Consider the following 23,607-nt stretch of genomic DNA (forward strand, 5'->3'; position numbering starts at 1 on the left):
TTCCACAACCAGTTTGATATCATTCTTCTTTTTTTGTAAGCAAATGATAAATCAAAATGGAATTAGATAATATGAGAAAAAGACTCGAGTGGTGTTTGTTTTTTTGGTTTTTTGCTGAAAATAATTTGTTTTCAAAATTTAGGTTATTTATTTTTTTACTTTTTCATGACTTATTATAAACTTTTTACTAAATAGAAAAAGTCAAAATATTTAACTTTTTCTAAATAGAAAAAATAACATATTGGTTTTTTTACTTTTTAATACTTAATAGAAATAAAATACTATAAAAATAAACAACTTAATATTTAACATTATTAAGCATTAAGGTTCTATTTAGAATTAAGTAAAAAAACAAACACCACCTTGTTCCGACTCCCAAACTCATTTCACAATATGATCAGACCCATATGTAATGTGTTAGTGGGTTTCTCCACAAATGGAGAGATTTTTATTGGGGTATTCTGGGAATGGGATTCCAAATTTCATTTGAAACCCATGTGGCTCAATGATCATCAACTGCAATTGCTATGTTGGGAGAGTGGGCAGGAAGAACAATGTATACTGACGCTACCCATAGTGTTTAACTACCATCATGCCTCCACCTACACCTTCAGCTTTACCATTTTTATCAATCATACCCCAATTTTATCAGGATAAAACCACTGGGATCATGGATAAGTCAGAATTTCAGAATACAAGCAAGGCATCAAGGGATTTCAATCAGGTTATTCTATTCCCAGGACAGATATTCGTATGGCAATGATGTGTACACAACCCAATTTATAGAATAAACCAGCGTTAGAGATGGCCATCTCTTTTCCTAGGTCAGGGAGCCTGGTAGAAACTATTGCACCGTGTTTGGTAGTAAGAAAATACTTATAAAAAAAAAATCAATTAAAAATTTATATATTTTTAATTATTTGACCTTTTTAAAATAAGTAAAATACATTTAAAATAATATATAAAAATAATTTATATACTTTTTTTTTTTTTCTTCTTTATTTTCTTTTCCTTTAAACTTCCTTGGGAGCAAACATAGCTCTTGTCAACTAGCCCCGGTCAAAACGCTCCCTGCTAATTCAAGGAGTATCAAAACCGCGCTGCTTCTACTGTTAAGGAGGACAACTAGCCCCAGGGATAATTTCTCTCACTCACACACACATATATATGTATATCATCTGCTTCTACTGTTAAGGACAACTAGCCCCTGGGATAATTTCACACACACATATATATGCACACACGCGCACAATAGCAACTCTTGTCAACTAGCCCCGGTCAAAACGCTCCCAGTTAATTTAAGGAGTAAGTGAGACTTTCAAAACCACGTCAATCAAGCATCTGCTTCTACTGTTAAGGAGGACAAGGGGTGCTGCTAGTGCTACAAACCCAAGGTTTTGTCTAACTAAATCCAAAATCTAAAAGCAGACGGATAGAAGTTACAATAAAAACCAGTTTCTGAGCCTCCACATTTATCAGCATACATCGGCAGAGGTGTACCCAATTTGCAGTCTCCAGGTCCCTACCTTGCCAGAAATCATCCCCAACAGATTGTAAAAATAACTTACCCATCTTTTGGTTGGCTGCAAAATTACAGGCAAAGCAGCACAGAGAGAGAGAGAGAGAGATGCAATATATATTTATGATCCCTCTGTATATCTTATAGTTCATAATGAATAAGTTAAATGGTTTCCAAACGATATCACAACTTCAAATACCAGAAAAACAATACAGGGAGTTGAATGTAGCCTGAATATAATAAAATAGAACTTAAAAGTACATCCCAAAAGGGCTGTTTAATTTGAAAATTTTCTATCAAAAAAAAAGGGGAAAATCCTGCCTTTAGCAAGAGCAGTTGTCAAAGAATGAATCTGAACATATAAGCTACAAGCATTAAAAAAAAGGTAAGACAAAAACATATGAACAACAGGGTAAGTAAGAAAAAGGGCAATTACCATGCTAGGATGCACTCTGCAGGCAACTATGTGAAAAGGGTGACAACATCTCTACGGTATCCCCTTACCATCAAAAGCCTAGGTACATTCTCTACCAAAAGATCCATATACTCCATGTAGAAATACGCTGGGTGGTTGAGAGGTGGTGGTGGTAAGCTCACAAGCACGACTGCAGCCATTCTTGAGTATCTAAGTATTGTCGAATTAAGCTTCAGTGTTGTGTAAAGAAATTTCTCCACCTGTTGCTCATTCACAACCACAGATTTCCCATCAGCCATCAGTGGAGTTCCTTCCCTCTTAGCTGCCTCCTTCATCTCACTCAAGTAACCAGCAATCCGCCGCTGAGCACCCGTGAATGCCTCTATTGATTCATCTTGCTGGGACACTCCTTCTCCTTGGGCGTCCCATGATTTCATCGATATAACAATCACTTCAGCATGCATGCGAAGATCATACAAAAACTTCTTGACATCAGCCTTGAGCTCCTCTGCATCAGAATCCTCCTCCGCAATGCAGAAGACCTGAATCTTACAACTCTCAAAGCTCTCCTTGGTAAGGAGGAGCTGGGAGAGGAGAAGCATAAGGCCCCCATCTCTCACAATCCAATACAGATCAATAGTACCATACTGCCTTTGATACTCATTGGGCCATTCATCAAGGCCCTTGACGATCACAACTGCCTTGTTTGCAACAATGCAGTCATTAATTATGCCAACAAAGGTAGCTGGGATTTCAATTAGGTTTTCCCGACGCCATATTTCAGGGTATCGCATGACCACAATGTTCGGCTTAAGATTGCCTAGGCCCATAGTTTGGACAATGCCACGGAAGCCATCTGACATACTGGGGGCCACAACTATCTCTGCAACACCTTCACAGCGCTTATAGTCAATGTAGGTACTCAGCTGCCTGCAGGCTGTCTTGGCATCTTCTGCACACTCATGGTAATCTCCATCTAAAATAGAGACAAAAATGGACATTCCACGACCCTTTTTCTTCATGCAGTTAGCAAAGTCAGCTAATTTAGGGTGGCAGGGCACATTCTCTGGCAGCTTCCCCCATGGCCGGCAGAATATGAGGGGAATAGGATACCAGTTCTTTGGGTGCACTTGGCTTGCTGCACATATAATGAGGTAAATAATAAGAACATGATGTTCATAAAAAACATGCATATATAATAAACACACAGGCAAGGGAAAAAGGTAGAGAGAGAAAAAAGAAAATCTAGATATCTGGATAGGAGCCATTCAGCAGGCACATACACATACTGTTAAAGATCATGTCCATCCATTCAAGTCGTTTTCCAATGGATCATGCTACATCTTTCAATGTTCTCTTTTTTTGATAGGCAAATTTTTGTCCCCATTGGGAGTTGAACCTGGAACGTCCCACAAATCCTCCCCATCCCTTTACCACTTGAGCCACAGGCCTCAAGGGGTAGATCTTTCAATGTTGAACACCCAAATGTGACACTGTGGATCTTCATATGGTCATAATAACTCAATTCCCTGAAACCTTAATCCCAACTACATGGAGTTGGCAAAAGAGGCTCATTTTCTGCCACTTGGCTATAATGGTATAACCTAAATCTAAAATCAAATGAGGAAGGACTGCTGTGTGGATGGTAAACCAATTCAAGGATTATTTGATTTTCAGGATATTCTAATCATATGAAATAGTTAGTTGCTAGACATCTGAAAACTTTACGATAAATGTTCATGTTAAAGTCCTAGCAGTTTAAATCCTAACAGTTAATAGAATATACAATTTCAGTTTAAAATTATTGGATTATCATTTTGTATTCCAAACATGAAATGCATGTCTCAGTCAATACCAATGAATTTGAGATAGATGAGATTGGCCTATGAACAGAATGAGCATATAAGAAAATTAAATAGTAGCTCCAGGTGACTTTTCAAGGAAGTGCTGACTCATGTTCAAGTGATACACTTGATGATAGTGGGAAATTGCGTGACAAAAGGCACTACAAGTTCCAAACTTGAAATGCATAGAAAGGTAGAGGATTCAGCTCCATGCTCCAAAGATATTCTTTGGAAAAGAAAAATGCCTGTGCAAGTGACTGTAAATGCACCGCAAAGACATGCCCACACAGAAAGTTAAACCTTCTAATCCTAGCCTACATCCACGCTCATACTCAACTACACAAACGCTTATGATATCATAGCTCCAGTAGTTGCACCATTAAAACTTCACTGAATTAGATTAAGTCCTGCAATCAGGTAGCAATTAGTTTAAGAGTCGTCTACGGCCATAACAGTGTTCAAGCTCCAAGTAACATTGGAATCAAGATTTGTGTATGAAATCCAAACATGTTACCAACATACTAGTTGCCACTCAGAAGGACTCAAGTTTCCAGTTTATAAGGATATCCCTGTCAGGCCTCAGGGGCTATTCTATTCAAGTGAACATGTTTTAATTGCCCTTAGGCCTAAACCTGCCACACAATCTCACAAGGACAACTTTGGACTAAGACTAAAAGAATCTGTCCTAAATAAGAAGAGACAAAAAAATACCATAAAGCTACATTTTGGTTCATGGGTATCTTAACCATCATGTTCAGGTAGACATAACATAGGAAGTTCTAATTTCCTTAGATATGAAATTCTCCCAATAATGGGAAAATCCTATACCCATGGAAGCCTTGGTATTTTTTATTTCATTTCATTGAAGTTATAAGGAATGTGGACAAATCATTTTCATTTTTATATTTATAATTAGATCCAATTTTCTCAATATTATTTGAGGAGGTTTTATGTAAATTCATATTAATTCTCAAGTAATTCATATGATAACCAAACACTATAATGGGAATAAAATTTGATAGGAATTTGAAATTTTGAATTTTAACCAAGCATTCCACATGGAAATCTCATATACATTACATTCCTGAAATTTATTTTAGAACATCTGATTTCCATTCCCAATTTTAGATGTCAGCAAACCAAATGCACCCTAAAACTCCATAATGCATTATAAAGAAAGGAAAAACCTGCAACAGAAACTAGAAAGAAGGGCATGTTCTGCAAATTGTTTTATATTCTAAATTTACAACAGCAACAAAATATCCAGAAACCCCAATGCTAATTTTCACAAAATTCTTTTTAATTAAAAGAAGCAGAAGCGTAACCCAAAAAATAAAAAATAAAAAGGAAGCCCTAAATATGGTGAAATACCCAGAACATCTTTTGTGCATCTAAACCCACATTGTTGGAATAAAAATTGGAGCTGTCTAAATGAGATGAGGCAGAATGAGATGTAAGCCTCAATAAACAAACAAACAAACAAAAGAAAAAGGGGAAAAAACCTCAAAAAAAAGTACTACTAGAGTCACATAAAAAATGAATAACAGAAAAAGCCAAAAAAAATTAATAATAAAAAATGAATTGCTTGTCATTTTCAATAGTTTCCAATTTAGATTCTCATTCTCTCTTCCAAAATATAACTTTTTCTCATGGCACTATAACCATCACTTAGGGTCTACCAAGGAATGGTCATCATATCTAATGGCTCCATCATCATTCTCATCGATGTTAGTGTCCACCCATTCATCATCATCATCCACCAATTGCAAAGGTCATTTTCTTTTTTCCCTTACTAGAAAAAACATATCATTGCCCTAAAGTATTCCTTCCAAATAATACAATTAAATAAGAAAATATCCTACAAAAGAGATCAATATTTGGATTAAAAAGAAAAGGCAACTGCACAGCCGAAAGTGGTTACAATAACAAAGTTAATACTTGGGGGTTAGAAAATACCCTACAAAAGAGACCAATATTTGGCTCCTTGTTTTACTAACATATCTGCCACATGATTATCTAAAAGAGGAACCCAACAAAAGATGCACCCCAAACTCTAAAGCAATATCAAAAATTGGGTGAAGTCAAACTATCAAAACTCCATAGGTCTTTTCTTTCTTATTCACCCAAAAAGGATCAGTTTGGAATATCCCTCTATTGTAAGACTAGAAAAACCCTCAATTTTAGCTAGCTTCAGACATTCCAACAATACTAGTATCTCAACCTCAATTGTCAAACCCACTCCAACCTGTTTATAGAATGACCTAACTAGCATTCCAGGATGATCCATCAGCATTCCTCCAATTCCTAGCTATCCCGAAATACCTAAGGAGCAACCATTAAAATTCTACTTATCCCAATATAATCAACCTAGTAGATCTCCATACAAGGTTCCAATCTAGTAATATAATACTCAAAGGGGACACCGGAAATATAGAACAAGTTGACACCCAAAGAGGAGGAGATATATAAATTAAATCCCATATTGCTTCCAAAATCCTCCATCTATCCTTAAAAATCATCATTTTGATAAATATGATGCACAATCACCCACTACTTTAGGATAGTTTCTAGTTCCGAACTATAGTGAATATGTCAAAAGAAAAACAAGTAATAAACATTAACCAATCACACCAAGATTCCCAGGGACCTAGGTTTCCTAAACAATTTGGGAAGAAACAAATGAAGAAAAAATATATTGGCAAGCTAGACAAAATTGCTCATAATCAATGTGATGTGAGCCTACCTCTCTTTAATAGGTGCATCTTCACAAGGCAAGCCTTTTGTGGAATCTCTCTTTCATCACATCTTAGACCATTAACAACTTAAAGAAGGCTTCCAACATAAGGCCTAGGTAGAGATGATGAGGAGCTCACCCTCCCCCTCCCCATGCCCTACACAGCAGTCAACTCCTCCACACTATGCACTCACTCTAATAGAAGGAACACACTATTTTCCAAATTAATTTTCAACCTAGACACTGTGCCAAACCACATGAGAATGTAATCTACAAATAAATGATGGGACACCTCCATCTCCTCACCACCCCTCTTTCCCACTTTGAAACCTGATATTAAACCACCTTTCTTCAACCCTTCTTAAAAAACAATTGATAGCCACAATGCCATAAGTAGGAAGAGCGATGCCCTAGCATCAATCCCACAGAGCTTTTAAAGAAGTCAGCGGCAACACTGTTCGCTAACACTGAGAATCTTGTTTTGAGATACACCATTTAATCTTATCAATCCCTTTCCACTTCTAAATTCTACTTTAAATGGCATTTTAAAGATGGAAAGGCAATATGCCGAAATACACACTAAACGAGCTTGCATCTGTGTAATTTGCCCCATAAGGACATGTAAGCTCTTGATCTGAATCCCAGAATATAGGCTAATCTCACTGGTTGATCAGAACCAAAATAAAGAGTGGAACTAAATAGCATCTGCCCATATGGTTTGAGACCAGACACCACTGCCAATACAGGAAGAACAACTTCAAAGTCATCAAACCACTCTTCATCCGTGCTAGAAAAGATAATTATGTCATCCAAAAAAATAAGAAAAAGAAAAAAGTACTTGTAGTGTACAACCATAAATGATTAGAAAAATGCTAAGTCTGCTAAATCTTTTAGATTCTAAGTTCAAATTTGCAAATTCCTAGCTCATATGTTTCACCTCCAATTATAAAATTTTCCCTTTTTTTGTCCTTTTTTCAGCAAAGGCAACAATAGAAAATAACCACAGCCTCTAAATGATCTTGCATTCCCACTATTTCCAAGAACTATACTTACATGTGTACAAATACATACACATATGCACATGCACACACATGAGCAGTAACCTTCATCATGTATTCACGTATGCTTAGTGCATCATGTTTAAATCCTAAAGTTAGTAGCTATTTAAGTTTCCAGCGGAAATATAGGTACTTCCCATATTAAGACTACTATTTGCAAAGGTCAGTGGTGTTTGTGTATGGGGGTTTCCTGTGGGACAGCAGCACCCAGCTTGTTTGTTAGTCCAAATGCACATGCAAACAAGCAATAAGCATACTAATAAACATGGTAATAGCAACTTACCATCAATTAATATTGCGATAGAGCAAACAAATTTTCACTATCGAATCTGAAAATATAGCTAATAGCCACTGAAATAGAACAGCAATGGAACTACAGTATTGAAATTTTTCACAAAATAATATACCCACCCCCCAGTGATCGAAGACTACGAAGGGCTAGTTGGAAATATGCACTCTTGAAGCCATCACCCCAGTCCCCAGCCTTCCCTTTGATGCATACATAATAATATATGAGACTTGCAAGGGCTAGGGACACCACAGTAAATGACCAAGATATCAAGAACATGATCACTGCACAAAACACAAGAAGCAGCTGTTAAATATGATCCTAAAAAAAAATACATGCATGTGGAGTAATACACACATGCACATGCACGTACACGACCATCCAAGTATCCATGGCGAGCCAGTCTATTCAATCCATCCCAGTGTACTCAAATATGTTATTATTTCACAAGAAAATGGATGCAATGTTCAATCTCTACAATGGTATCCACTAAAAAACAGTTGTAATGATTGCCCCGATTGCATTCCCACTCTTCCCAAGAAATAAATCCCTGCAATGGAATAAAATGAGAATAAACCATACCTATACAAAGAACTGCTCCAAGAAGAGAGAGGCTCCAGTGGTGAAATTTCCATCGTGGACGCCAACTGGGAGCATCTAGAAGATCCAGAAGGAAGCAAGACAAGTTCACACCAGCATAACACAAAAGGAAAAACATGGTAATTGTTGGTGTGATAAGATCCAGATTCCCGATTATGACACACCCAATACAGATTAATGCAGTAAAGAGGGTTGCAATATGAGGTTCACTCCCTTCAGCAACTCTGAAGTAATGAAGAACAGGAAGGATATCATCATTGGCTATTGCTGCAAGCAGCCGTGGAGCACCTGTAAGGCTTTGAAGAGCCGCCCCTAAGGTTGAAAGGATAATTCCAATGTAAATAATTGCCGGTAAAGGCCAAGCAATTGTAGCAGTTAGTAGCCTGCATAAAGAGTACAGTTATCCACTAATAGCAAAAACTAAAATAAATAATTTCTGCATAACAATTTTTTATTTCTATTTCTTAACAATGAAACTTTACATGACACTGAGTTTTATTACATGAAACATTCAAATATCAAATTTCCAAATTCAAACTAACATGGTATAGGTAATCACAATGAAGCTTCACCTACAAAATAAACCACACTTGAAAGGCTTTATTTTTTTCAAAAAACAAGGAGATGATGTGGTCACTCTAAGTAAAAAAAAGAAGTTTATTAAGTTCTAATATTTAATAAAAGTAGTAACTACATTAATTATACACACACTGCAACATGAGAGCCAAGTGGTAAAGCCAGTCTAAATGCTGGAGAAATACATAACAGTTATGTCGATCTTTAAAACCATGTATAAACAGCACAAAGCAACAAGCTCTTCATGACCTAGTCCAACCAGAGACAAATTACCTTCCCCAGGCAGTCAGGCCAAAACATGACTTGTTTCTCCCACTACACTGGCATGGTCTACTTTTACATGAAAAAAGTGATAACTATATTAATTATATACACTACAACTTGAGGGAGAAGTGCTAAAGCCAGTCTAAATGCTGAGGAAATACATAACAGTGAGGTAGATCTTTTTTTTTTTTTTTTGATAGGAAACCACGCATGAATATATTGATAAGATAAAATAGTACATAAGGAGGATGAGAAGTCCTCCTGCCAGGATTAAAACTAAACACAAGAAAATAACATGACACTACACCGTCTCATTGGAACTACACACTGCTAGCCAATCTAGTTGTAAAACGTTAAGGGGAATGCCCTTAAAACCCGCTAAGCAAAAAGCCCAAAACGAAGCAATGAAATGAATGGAGTCCCAAAGATTCTCTGAATTCCTAGCTTTGTCCTCAAATATCTAGCATTTCTTTCCCGCCACACAACCCAAATTAAAGCTATGCACGCATTTTGCCACAAAACCAACCCTCTCTTGGACTTGCCAAAACCTTTATAATTGATGAACATCATGTCTGAAATGCTTTTCGGAGGGACCCAATCCATCTTGGCTAGCTGAAATAGTCTGTGCCACAACCCCAACGTCACAGAACAATGAAGGAATAGATGATCTGCTAATTCTCCTTGCCCCATACACAACTTACAAATGTCAGGGCTAAGAGCTTTGTGGGGTCTCCTCAATTGTAGCAAGTCATTGGTATTTACCTTCTTGTGTGCCACAAGCCAGACAAAGGCCTTAACTTTGAAGGGAACTTGAGATTTCCATACAAACTTAGAAGGGAAAAAAGGAGATGCATCAGGCGTTTGGGACAAGGCTGTAAAGAAGGACTTGACTGTAAACAGTCCTGAAGACAATAAGGACCAAGATCTCGCATCTGAAGCGGAGGTGGATAAATTCATACAATCAATAGAGCGCATGAGGCGTTCTAGATCTTCTATCTCATAATCGGTTAGATCACAACAGAAATTAAAGTTCCATGAGAAAGGGCGAGCCAAACCAAGAATTGAATATATGGGAACACTTTTATCCATTACTACTCTAAATAGTCTTGGATATTGGTCTTTGAAGATTTGGTCCCCCCACCACAAATCTTCCCAAAAGCGAATTCTTTCCCCATTTCCTACGACCAACTGAGTATACTTGGAAAAATCCTGAAAGACTTGTGCAATGGCCTTCCAAGCACAACGATGTGACCACCTGACTAGTGTTGGCATCCCAACCATTTGAGTGTGTCCTGTATATGCTAAGAATGACTTGATGCCATAGAGTTGTACTCTCCCTAGGATACCTCCACAACCATTTCCCTAAAAGAGCACGATTCCTTAAAGGAATCTTCCCAATCCCCAAACCCCCTTTTACCCTCGACTTACACACAGCATCCCAACTAACAAGATAGTCTCTTTTGCCTTCCCCAACCCCTGACCAAAGAAAGTTCCTTTGCATCCTCTCAACTTTTGCAACCACTGAAGCAGGAATCTTAAACAGAGAAAGAAAGTAGCTAGGGATATGGGATAGACATGAGTGTAGGAGAGTTATCCTACCGCCGAAAGATAAGTAAGCTTTTTGTCACCCGTCTAATCTCCTAGAGATTCTCTCAATCACTGGATCCCAGAATCCACAAGCAGTTGGATTCCCTCCCAAAGGAAGACCCAGATAAAGGTAGATCTTTAACATGTGAAAATATCACAAAGCAAGGAGCTCTTCACAACCTAGTCCAACTACTTTAAAGGAGAGACATGAGCTTCCCCAGGCAATTAGGCCCCCAACATGACTTGTTTTTCCCAGTCCCACTGAACTCACATCATCTCTGATTATATATGTGGTATCCTCCAGGAGTCATTTCTATGAGGCTTTACCCTCACCTCCTGCAGACCTATTTGATAACCAACTTTAAATTCTACTAGAACCATTGCAGATATTGGATTACTAGCCTTAACAGTATCAAGGTTAATAAGGATAAGCCTTCAAGGTTTATTCATGAAAAGTACGAAAAGGAAGAAAAAGATAAGCTTTGCCGATTTAAGTATTTTAAATCATAATTAGTAAGTAGTTCATGTTTGAGTAACATCTAAGATTTTGCGCATCCAATTGTCAAATTTTCATTAACTTCTTTCCTTATTGATGACCTTAGATATAACAGTAGTAGAATCTCCCTCTATAGTTAAGGTGGAGAGGCCAAAAGCTTTTGCCTGCAAAAAAAAACCCTTAGACAATGCCAAAATCTCTACCTCAATAGCCAACCCCACACCTGCCTGCGAAGAGAAAGCTCTCAACACTGTACCAGAGTGATCTCTAATCACACCTCCAATACCCATTTGATCAAAGTTACCCAAGAAAGATCCATCAAAGTTCAACTTTATTAAACCTATTGGAGGGGGCAACTAACCAATCACAACTTTCTTCCTCAACCTATATAAGAAGCAAACATTTGTCCAAGCCAATATTAAAAGAAACAAAGGAATATCTGTAAAAAAGCTAGGTGATCGAGGCCCAAAGGAAACTATTAGAAGTAAATCAAAACCCAAATGGCATCCATAGATCTCCATCTGTCCTTGAAAATCCTTACATTCCTCTCTAACCATATAAACCATATCAAGAACAATACCACCACCTACCATAAAGTCTTCTCTTTTGGAAGGCTTCCAAAGCCCTTAAAGGAGATAACCATTATTTCTCTTGTGCCTCTAGGAGGAACCTATCAAGATTGGATTAGCAAAGCAATTTTTGCTGAAGTGCTAATCGGTGGGACAATGAATAAAGTGATGATCGGTTATGATTTGACATGAGAACTTTGTAGGGCCTCCTCAGTTGAAACAAGTCATTTTTTGTCAATAAGTAAAGATTGTGTTGTCGACGAAAGAAAAAGCAAGAAAGCATAAACGATGTATACAAAGCAGACAAAAGGCCTAAAAAAATGCCCTACATAGAGCCTAACCAATCCACAAAATCTATCAACAAGGGATAATCCCTAATAGACACTCTAACCTAATCCCAAAAGATATACAATAAGGAATGTTTAATTTCTTAGTCTATGATTTCAGAGCTTTAGGGGGTTGAGACAAGGGAACCCTCTTTCTCCTTATCTTTTTGTGATTGTCATGGAGGCCCTCAGTTGTTTGCTTAAGAGGGCCAAGATTGGAGGTTTCCTGCCGAGGTGGCAGGTGAGAAGAAGAGGAAAAAGGGGGGTGGACATATCTCATTTATTGTTTCTCAATGATACATTAGTTTTTTGTGAGCCTTCCCTAGACCAGTTGACTTACTTGAGTTGGGTGCTTATATGATTTGAGACCATTTTGGGGTTGAGGGTCAATTTGGATAAGAGCAAGCTAATCCCAATGAGGAGGGTAAAGAATATAGGGGAGTTGGATCACGAGTTTGGCTGCAAGGTTAAGGCGCTCCCATCCCACTTATTTGGGCCTCCTTCTAGGTGCTCATTTTAAGTTTGTGGCAATTTGGGACAACGTGGAGGAGAGGCTTTGAAAAAGGTTGCCTCTTTGGGAAAGGTAGTATGTTTCTAAGTAGGGGGAGATTTACCCTAATTCGTTGCACTCTATCTAACTTGCCTATTTATTTTAGGTCCTTGTTTTGCATGCTAAGATCAGTTGATTGCATTCTCCTTTATTGTAATAGAACAAGAGTTTTATGGCATCTTCTATTCTCATTTTTTAGTATATCATGGGTGCTCCCCTCCTCAATTAGAAAGGCTTTGTTAGGATGACATGGTTTTTTTGTTCCTTTATGCCTTTTTTAGACTGTTTAGAAGGAAAGAAATAGTAGGGCATTTGATAATGAGGGGCGGTCGATTCAAGGGTTTAAATTCTCCTTCATTTGTAATCTTTGGGCATGGTGCAAGTTGTACATAATTCCTAGTCCTCTTTCCTTTGTAGACTTTGTGGAGTGATTAGGTTTGGGCTAAGGGGGTTGTTATTGGTGTCCCTCTTTGTTTTTGTGTTGCCTTAAGATGTTTCTTTGTATACATCTTATCTACTTTGAAACGCTTTTTTTGACGTTTCTTTGTATAATATGATTTTGTTTACCTATCAAAAAAAAATGATTTCACAATTATTAAAAGCTCTCTTACTTCCCCCGCTCTAAATGGCACAAAACAAGCACAACAAAACAACCTTCCAAACCTTTTTCTTCTTCTTATTTCCTACAAAAAAAAACTCTTGTCAGCTCAAAAGAACACCCCCTAACTAAAGAAGGCATCACCTACTGCACACCAAAAAGAGCATAAATCATCTGCCACAAAAAGCCTACTTTCGAACAATGAAGGATATGGTCAACCATTTTTGCTTCTTTGCACTAGTAGCATTTGTTAGAAATCTTCCAACCCCTCCTTTTGAGTTGATCCAAAGTTATAATCCAACCATAAATTGCTTTCAAAGCAAAGAAGCTAATTCTTGATGGCATCCAGGAATTTCGTACTGTATCATAAGCAAACAACTTTGTCCTCCTATTTGACAACAAAGTTTTTAAAGGCAAAAGCATAAGGTGAGGCGTTTTTGTATTTACAAGGCAAGGCATAAGCCTCAAAGCGTTGATGCATAAGCCTTTCAAGACCCTCATTGTAAAATTAATAAATATTTAAAAATAAATAACAAGTCAGTTAGAGCAATAAAATAACCATACTAATAATTTCACACTTCACAAAAAATCATAAGAAAGTCATAAAATAACAAATAAAGTCAAACATATAAGATTAAAATATTTCAACTTAAATAAAAACATAAAAAACAAATTAATTAAAATCAAATTAATCAATTTCATTAATTTGGTCAAAAATTAAATTAAAACTATAAAAACCTAATAAAATTATGTTAAAGAATAAGTGAACTCTAATAATATTTTATTTCAAAGATATTCCTTTTTTCAAAAATAGAATAGGATTTAGAAAAACAAAATGAAAATTAAATTAAATTACATTAAAAGTAAAATCGAAGAAAGGACGTGTGGTGGTGAAAAAAAAAACATACATATGTAATATGTATGTATGCATATACATATGTAAAAAACATATATATATATATATATATCTAAAATATGTATGTATGTATGTATGTATGCATGCATGCATGCATGTAAGTGGTCGTAAGACAAAAAGAAAAAGACAAGAATTGAAGAAGTGAGATTTGAGAGACAAGAGGAAAGGGGTATAGGTGACACGAAGTTGTAGAGATGATGAAGGGAGCACGCTAAAGAAAAGTTGCCACTAAAGAAAGAGTCGACCTGCAATGGCAATGGTGGCACCAACCTATGCGAGGTATGGTTTCCAGTTTTGAGAGACATTTTTTTCACAACAGCTCAATGCGTTTTGGACCCACCTCACCCTAAGGGACGCCTCAAAATCGCCTTTGAAAATATTGTTTAACAAAGAAGAATAGAAGGACTTAACTAAGAAGCTACCATTCTTTATAACTAACCACACCAAATTATCTTCAGCATTCATACTCATGGAATGCTCATGCAACCTCCCAAAAAAGACTTCTACCTCCTCTAATTTCTCAGTCATCTCACTGTCCTACAAACCTAGGGCTCCAACTATCATCATCTCATATTTAACCACCCAAGCATTTTTTGAAGAGACTATAGCATTCTGAGCAAGACTCTCTCAAAGGCATGTCCCCATGCCACTTGTCCTTCCAGAATGTCACCCTATTCCCAAAACCCATCTTAAAACCTATTCCATCCTTGAAAGCCTCCCAACCACCCCCGATTGTCTTCCACATCCCCACTTTATAATCCTCTCTCGCCTCTCTAGTACACCACCCGCAATCATCTATAATTACCCATTTTCAAAGAGGATTCCTTTCACTCACAAATCTCCAACACCATTTTCCCATAAAAGCCTTATTAAGGATGGATAAATTTTTTATGCCCAAACCCCCTTTCTAATTTTCCATGCAAACAATAGACCAATTTTTTACTCATAACGGCTTATGTTCCAAAGCACCCTGTCTCCAAAGAAAATCTCTTTGAATCTTTTTTGGTCTAATAGCCACCCTCTTCAAGATAACAAAAATGGATACGAAATAAATTGGCAAGTTGGACAAAGTACTTTATTAGAGTCTGTCTTCCACATTTTGATAGATATTGTCTCTTCAACAAGCAAGCCTTCTCTGAATTCTTTCCTCAAAGTTCCTCCATGTTTGAGACCACCCCAATAGGAATCAACACACTTTTCTCCAAGTTGATCTTTAGTATTGATATTGCCTCAAACCACATAAAAACCCAACTTGTACTCTAAATTCTCCTTCTAGCATACCAAAGAATGAGGGTATCATCCACCAATAACAAATAGGAGACCTCCACCCCCACACCATCTTTTCCCCTAACTGAGAAGCTTTCAATAAACCCCTCCTTTGATGCCCTAATAGTTTGTATAAACCTCCTACCAAGCTAATTGGTCGAAAGTCCTCAAGTCTTCTGCACCCCCTTTTTTTTGGAACAAAAACTATGAACATGGCATTTAAACTCGTCTCAAAGGACCCTAAATCATGGAGCTCTATCAAAAAAAAAAACCCCATTACCTTCCTTTTCACAAAATCCAACAAAACTATCAAAAGGTCACGAAGGCCTCTAATTCAAGTCCTCCCCTCATCTATTTATTTGTCTATCTCTATCTCCTACAACGGATATGGGGCCACACATGAACTTCTAAGCCTAAAAATGATTAATATATCACACAAATTAAAAATTTAGATATCTTCCATTAAAAAATATGTATAAAATTGTGAGCATTTGAACTCCTCTCAAAGGACCTCAAATCATGGAACTCCCCAAATAAAAAAAACCCATCACCTCCCTTTTCACAAAACCCTAACAAAATTGCCAAATGGCCATGGAGGTCTATAATTCAAGTCCTCCCCTCATCTATTTATTTGTCTATCTTTGCCTCCTATAATGGATATGGGGCCACGCATGAACTTTTGAGCCCAAATATGATTTATCACACAAATTAAAAATTTTAAATGTCTTTGATTAGAAAATGTGTACAAAATTGTGAGCTTTATATCAAACAAATGCATTTTCACTAAATAAAATGAAGCACGAATTTTTAATATATTCCAAACCATAATCTCATTTAAACTATATAATAAAAAATTGTGAAAAAAAATAGTGAAAATGCACATTTTATTTATTACAAAATTGTAAAAAACTAGTGTGGATTCAATTTGACCATTTGAAAAGTGAAAAACTAGTCTCTTTGAATTGTATGAATTATAAGTTTGTCCTTACATTGTGAAACAGTCAAATCAAATCCAACACTTACGCTTTAGATGATATAAACAGGCCTTTTACTTTTGTAAACTCAAGCACTTTCAATATCCAATACTTACAATTCAGTACTAAAGTTTTCAATACTTTATATAAGAAAATTTAAACAAATTGATATTTTATTTTTCAGTAAAAATTCCAACAGATTTAACACACCACTGATAACAAACCCAAACTTAAAACTATGTATGAACCACATCAGTTGGTCAGATAGGTGTCTGCCATATCAGCTGCCACATAATCAAATAAACGTAGGTAATACAGAACAAGGCATAATTTTTCCATCAAGGAAATGATACTACATAATCTAATAACATAAAGAACTATTTAAAATGCAAAACATGGAAATCCTTGATAAAAACATTCCAAGAAACCTGCATGCACAATCAAGGAAAAATGAATAGCCAGCCATGTGTATGTTCTGAGAGCTTAATAGAAAATATGGATACCTGTCTGTCAAAAGTTTCTCCCTTGTTGCTAGAGATCCAAATAAAAGCACAGAAAATAGGTACATTGCAGAAGTAGAAAGAGTCGCAGCCAATGTTCCAACAGGAATTGAACGTTGAGTGTCTCTCAATGAAGCAGAGCGATTTGAACCTGCCATAATTCCCGTTACAGCAGGGAAAAATAGACCGACCAGTGCACTGACAATAGTGAAAAGTAGGATAGTTAGAAAACCATTAAGAAAATTAACTCCATTTCAAACCCATTTGTAATGTAATAGGTTGGCATGCATCATAGTTCAGATGAATGGCAGGTTGGCAGACATCAAAAGTTATTGACACAGGAAACCATAATTGCAACAACACAACTGAATGAATTGTGCACCTGCTTCAGTGGTTGAGTGAGAAGAAAACTGATACAGATCATATTTTTAGTAATTCAAAATGTGAAACCTTTCCAGATACAAGAAACAACTGAAAACAAAATCTTACCTTAAAAATTAGATAATAAGAATAGCTAAGGAATTTCTCCAGAACAGAAAATTCGTTAGGCTTTGAATTCATAACCATGGCTCTAAGATCCAGATTTCATACCCAGTGTACTCAACAAATCTATCATGTTACCCAAAACCTTCTCCTACTGGCATCTGGGACATACTATGAATTACATATGTAGACATAGGAATATAAATTTTTCAATTTTCAAAACCACTTGAGGTGATCTCAAAACTTTCAAGAAATTTCTCCACCACCAGATACATCATTAAAGGCTAATTGGCTGTGATCGATGTCATAGACCTATAATAAAAGCACATAAGATACCGAATCTAAATGTGCTAGTAACAACTACTGATTGGCATATAATGGTAAAAAAAACTAAGCTGAGAAAGCATTCATTTATGAAGGCCACAAACCCATTCATCCACAATGCCAAAACGATCGGCCAATATAAAATATAGGAACAAATACAATGTGAGTATACAAACAACTCCAATATATTACATTATTTACTAAAAAACATTAGTTCTACCATATGCTAAATACATTATACAGCTAACAAACATCTTAAAGAAAAAGAAAAAAAAAGGAAAGAGAGAAAAGAAAGAAACAAAGAAAGAAACCAGACAAGTAATGTGAGATCTAGCACCAAGAAAACTCAAATCCTACACTTAAGAGATCTTCAAATGGTCCTAAAAAGGGAAAAAAAAAATACAATTTTCTTAACTACCACAACAAAAAGTGATAATTGACACAGGTAAATAATTCAGAGCAACAAACAATTATGTTAAGAAGTAACAACACTCATGGCTTACTTGAAATTCCAGCTTACAGCTCCATCAGGATCAGGTATTCCAGCATTATTAGTATTTTGATAACTCGAGCTCCAATTATCTTTTAAGGATTTCAAACTCAAGCCAGTGACTCCAACTGTACCAAGCATTGTAAGAGGAAATTGTGAATTTTATTTGCCCAATAAAGAAATGAGACGAGATAAATAATTCAGGATGTAAGATCCAAGGTCAAAAATTAGATTGAAGAAAGGTTCACAAGGGTTCAAGTGCTACATTGCTCTACTAAGACATTTATCAATTGGTCCAACCTACAAAAGGAGTTGATCTGACTAGATGAACACATGTGATGTTATTGACAATTTTCTAGAAGTTTATTTAAATAAAGGCAATATATTACCAATAATGTGAACACAACATTTATTATTTTCTTTTTCCTAGTCTCTCTCTTTTTGTCATTCCTTGTTTCTTTCTTTTCTACCCATATAGGTTATGTTTTCAAGGATTTTTTTTTTTATTTTATCAGAAACGAAGAAGATTATATTAATAAAAGAACAAATACAGGAGAGAGAAAAGAGACAATAGAAAGAGAAAAAAACCAAGGGAAGGATGAGGTCCTTCCTACACAAATACCAAGGAAAAACACCCAACAATAGAGCTCTAAAAACAAAAGAAACCCCATCAATCTTCAAACTCTTGAGACGCAAACCCCAATCCAATTGAGTTGTAGAATGCTTAGAGGAACTCCTCTAAAAGCTTCAGTACAAGAAGCCCATAGAGAAGAATAAAACCGGATCAAATCCCAAACCATCTCTTCCGTTCTCCCTTTATCCTCAAAGATCCTTTTGTTTCTTTCTTGCCACACCATCCAAATCAAAGTAAGGCAAGCAATTTGTCAAAGTGTCTTGCCTCTTAATGAGTTCCCCAAGCCTTTAAAAGAAATAACCAACATGTCCTCAAGGCTCCTTGGAGGGACCCAAATCAAACCTACTAGATTGAACAACCTGTGCCAAAGTCCAATGGTAACAGGACAATGAAGAAAAAGGTGGTCAATCGACTCTCCATTTCCTTTGCAAAGAATGCACCATTGAGGACAGAGGGCTTTGTAGGGTCTTCTCAATTGCAACTTGTCATTAGTGTTTACCTTCCCATGTGCTACTAACCAAGCGAGGGCCTTAACCTTTGAAGGGACTTTTGAGCTCCATAAAAACTTGGCTGGAAGGAACATTAAAGGATTTGAAACTTTTGACAAGGCATAGAAAAAAGATTTCACTGAAAACGAGCCTGACGAAGACAAAGACCACGCTCTTGAGTTTGATGAAGAAGGGGAAAGAAGCACAGAATTAAGGGAGGACATTAATCTATGAAGGAGATCAATTTCTGAATCCATTAGATTGCGGCGAAAGTTAAAATTCCAAGACAATAGTAAGGAATTGCCAAGGACATTTGAGACAGTGAGGGTTTTCACATAAATAACTCTGTAGAGATCAGCAAATTGAGAACACAAAGTTTGGTTTCCCCACCAAAGATCTTCCCAAAACCGAATTCTCTCCCCATTGCCCACCACTAGGCGGACAAAAGGGGAGAACTCCTAGAAAACTTGAGCAATAGCCTTTCAAGGATTTTTTTGTAATCAAAAACAAGAATGTATGAGAGAACAATGAGGAATCCTCCCTAGATTTACAAAAGCTAAGCAAGAGAAGAATGATTGACCTACTCCAGTATACTTAAAGACCTATACATCCATATAGAACCAAAAGAGAAAAATCAATACAAAACCTCTCAATTGAACGAGGTTTTACACAGATTAACATCCATGAGGAATAACAACATTTCAATCAGAGAGGATCAAAACAAATCTCCTCTCATTATTCAAACCCTTATGACCTACAAATCAAATGTCAGTCGAGTTGGACCACATTGAAAGGGATGTCCTTGAATATCGAGGTACTAAGAGGCCTAGAAAGATGAATAGGAATGAATTAGATCCAAATTCTCTTTGAAGTCCTCTACTTGCCCTCAAAAATTCCAACATTTCTTTCCTTCCACACAAACCATATCAATAAAAGAAAAACAATTTGTCATAAGGCTTCGCCTCTGATGGAGCTCCCCAAAATTTCATATGAGATGGTCATTATATCACATATGCTCCTAGGAGGAACCCAATCCAAACTGACTAATTTGAATAGCCTTTTCCATAGGCCCAAAGTCACCAAGAAATGTAAAAAAAAAAAAATGGTTGACTATCTCCACCCCTTAAGCATAAAATGGCCATTCAAAGATAAGGGATTTATAAGATCTTCTTGATTGTAGCATGTCATTGGTGTTTACCTTCTTATTTGCCACTAGCCAAGGAAAGGCTTTGACCTTGATGGGACTTTAGATTTCCAAAAAACTTTAACTGTAGAGAAAATAACTTTGTCAATGGGATTGAATAAGGCTAAGAAAAAAGACTTTACCAAAAATAATCCTAAGGAAGATAATGACCAAGCTCTAGTATTTGGAACGGATCATGACAAGTGTGCACGAGTGGGAGAGGACATGAGTCTTTCAAGATCCTCTAAGTCATTGAGGTTATGGCAAAAATTTAGGTTCCTAGAAAAAAGGGAAGAGAAAGTCAAGGATAGTTGAGATAGGAAGATTTCTAATTGTGACAACTTTCAAAGTCCTATAAATTGATAGCAAAATGTTTGATTGCTCCATCAAATCTTCTCAAAAACGAATTCTTGCCCCATCACCAACCATAAAACGAGTAAATCTAGAAAAATCATGAAAAACTCATGTAATGACCTTCCATGGAGATTGGTGTGACCACTTGACTAGAATGTTAGTGTTACATCCATTGGATTGTGTCCACTAGATGCTCAAAATAACCTAGTGCTAAAGAGTAGAACTTTCCCTTAGAAACCTCCAAAGCTACATCCCTAAAAGGGCACAATTCTTCAAAGAAATCCTCCCAGAGCCTCTTCCATCCTTGGCTTGCATGCTAGGTCCTATTTGATGAGGTGGCCTCTCTTATCCTCCCCCACCCATGATCAATGAAAATCCCTTTGCAATTCTCAATCTTAGATGCGACTAAAGATGGACTCTTGAAAAATGGAGGAAATAACTAGGAATATATTTCGTTTTTTTATCCAAAAAAAAACTAGGAATATAAGACAAACAAGACTAAATTAGAGTTATTCTTTTGCCTAATGACAAAATAGCTTTTTTCCACCCCTTCAGACTTCGCAATATGATATCAATCATTGGACCCCAAAAAGTACTTGCCCTCAGATTCTCACCAAATGGAAGATTGAACACACATACTCCCAAAAGCCTAAGCTAATGGGGAGTAGAGGTAGTCTTACATATAAAGCCCAACCAATATTGGAAATCAGCCAATGTGGGACATTGGACCGTCCGTCCTATGTTAGACATCTATGCTCAATTGATGATGCCCACATCCGCAAGCACAGGGAGAGTTAGGCCAAACCTTACTCTAATGCCAAATAATGAAAGACTCTATATGCTCCCAAAAGTCTAAGCTAACATGGGGGTAGAGGTAGCCCCACATGTAAGGCCCAACCAACATTGGTAATTAGTCAATATGGGACATTGGACTTCCATCCGTCCTATGATAAAGACCTAAGTAGGATTAAGGCCAATCAAAGACACTGCATTTAAAAATTTCTCATCTTGCTTTGGAAAGTCCCCATCTTTTGTTTCTTGCCAAAAAAGTGAATGTTGATGTATTAGTCTAGGTTAGCAATTTTGTTCCATTTTTACATTAAGTTTGATGTATCTTACCTCTAAGGGTTTTACCAATTATGGTTGACCTCGAGTTGATCCAAAGTTGGTTATTCTTTTGAGGTACGTATGCATTTGAAGTAATTAGAGCTTAAGGAATGATTATGGTATGATAGTGAGGTGACAATTTTGGATAAAATATGAAAAATAAAGTCTATCAAAAAAAATATATGAAAACTAAAGGTTATAGATTTACTTGCAAATGTTCGATTCATGATATTTTACATCAAAAGAGTTTCTAGGCAACTCTCTAGGTGGTTTTTCCCTTTTACCCATGGTTACATCTCATTGTTTTTAGAAGATTTAGGAATGGTCCAAAGGTAGTCTGATTCGACAAGGAACAACCATGCTTGTCACCTTATAGGTTATTTGGTTACAAAAAGAATGTTTGGATGTTTGACGATAGGTTGAGGTCCCCACAACCTTAGTAAGAAGTTTTATATAATCGTAGTGTTTCTAAGGATAGTTACTAAAAAGGTTCAATGGCACTCTTGTTAGCATGATTTTGCTTGATTACAAAGGAATGTATGAGTTAGCATGTATTAGGATGGGGTTTCGGAAATATGGAAACCTTGAGATTGACAGGTGCTCATTGAAGAATCTACATTAAATAGGAATTTAAGGGTCTTCTTAGATATCTTAAGGATAATGCAAATAGGACTTTCTCAAAGATAGGATTCTGGCTTTCTCAACATTGTTTTGAGGGATCAACACCCTTGATTCTAAGTTCTGAGCATGCTCTTCCTACCACACTACTTTGGGTTTTGTATAGTAGACTTTATTTATGAATCAAAATCACTTTTGGTTGGATTATGGTCACTGATAGGTCTATGAAATTTTTTTAGCACATTTGCTGCTTTATTATTCTTAAAATGGGATTTTTTTTTTTTTTTTTATTTAGTCACTTCATGCAGAGTTGGACTTGGTCTGGAAAATGAAGGCAATTCCATCAAATTCAAAGGTCATTAGTTTGGAGGCATGAGAGAAAATATAGAAAAAGAAAAGAAAAGAAGCAAAATTTTGTAATTTGAAACTCTTTTGCAGTACATAAAACCTTGATAAACAAAAATGCCCAATAGACCACTAGTATTAGTTTCCACTATTTTCCCAAGAAACCAAAAGGAGGGATTTAATGTAAGCAATGTATAATTAAAAAAAAAATAAGAAAAAGCAAAAAAAAAAAAAAACTCACCAGCAGGGTGATCCTTTCTTGCCAAAACAGCCCCAACAAATATGCAGAACAAGGAGAATAAAACAGGTATAAGGAAAGCAGGTGCAACCCGATTGATCATCTTAACACCACCAAACACAATAAAGCATAGGATTATCGTCACAACTATCCCATAGACTTGCAGGTCATGCAAATTTGGACTTGGAACGGCCACTGCAGCTTCTGTGCCATTAACTTTTGTGACAACCTCTGTATTGCCAACACAAGGGAATAAAAAATA

The 23,607-nt window shown here is 36.5% G+C and overlaps 1 protein-coding gene across 2 annotated transcripts in view; it reads right to left on the minus strand.

The window, feature by feature from the left end:
- Window positions 1–1,689: 1,689 nt before the first annotated feature.
- Window positions 1,690–23,607, minus strand: part of LOC117923599 (cation-chloride cotransporter 1) — a 37,547-nt gene continuing 15,629 nt past the window's right edge. For both annotated transcript variants that reach the window (XM_034841965.1, XM_034841966.1), the window contains exons 8-13: window positions 23,349–23,576; window positions 18,392–18,506; window positions 17,085–17,279; window positions 8,442–8,842; window positions 7,982–8,143; window positions 1,690–3,072 (exon numbers count right to left, since the gene is read on the minus strand). In XM_034841965.1, the coding sequence (XP_034697856.1) occupies window positions 1,982–3,072; window positions 7,982–8,143; window positions 8,442–8,842; window positions 17,085–17,279; window positions 18,392–18,506; window positions 23,349–23,576 (2,192 nt within the window). In that variant the 3' untranslated portion in view covers window positions 1,690–1,981. The remainder of the gene's footprint in view (window positions 3,073–7,981; window positions 8,144–8,441; window positions 8,843–17,084; window positions 17,280–18,391; window positions 18,507–23,348; window positions 23,577–23,607) is intronic.

This window comes from Vitis riparia, chromosome 10, assembly GCF_004353265.1.
Source record: "Vitis riparia cultivar Riparia Gloire de Montpellier isolate 1030 chromosome 10, EGFV_Vit.rip_1.0, whole genome shotgun sequence".
Classification (NCBI taxonomy): Eukaryota; Viridiplantae; Streptophyta; class Magnoliopsida; order Vitales; family Vitaceae; genus Vitis; species Vitis riparia.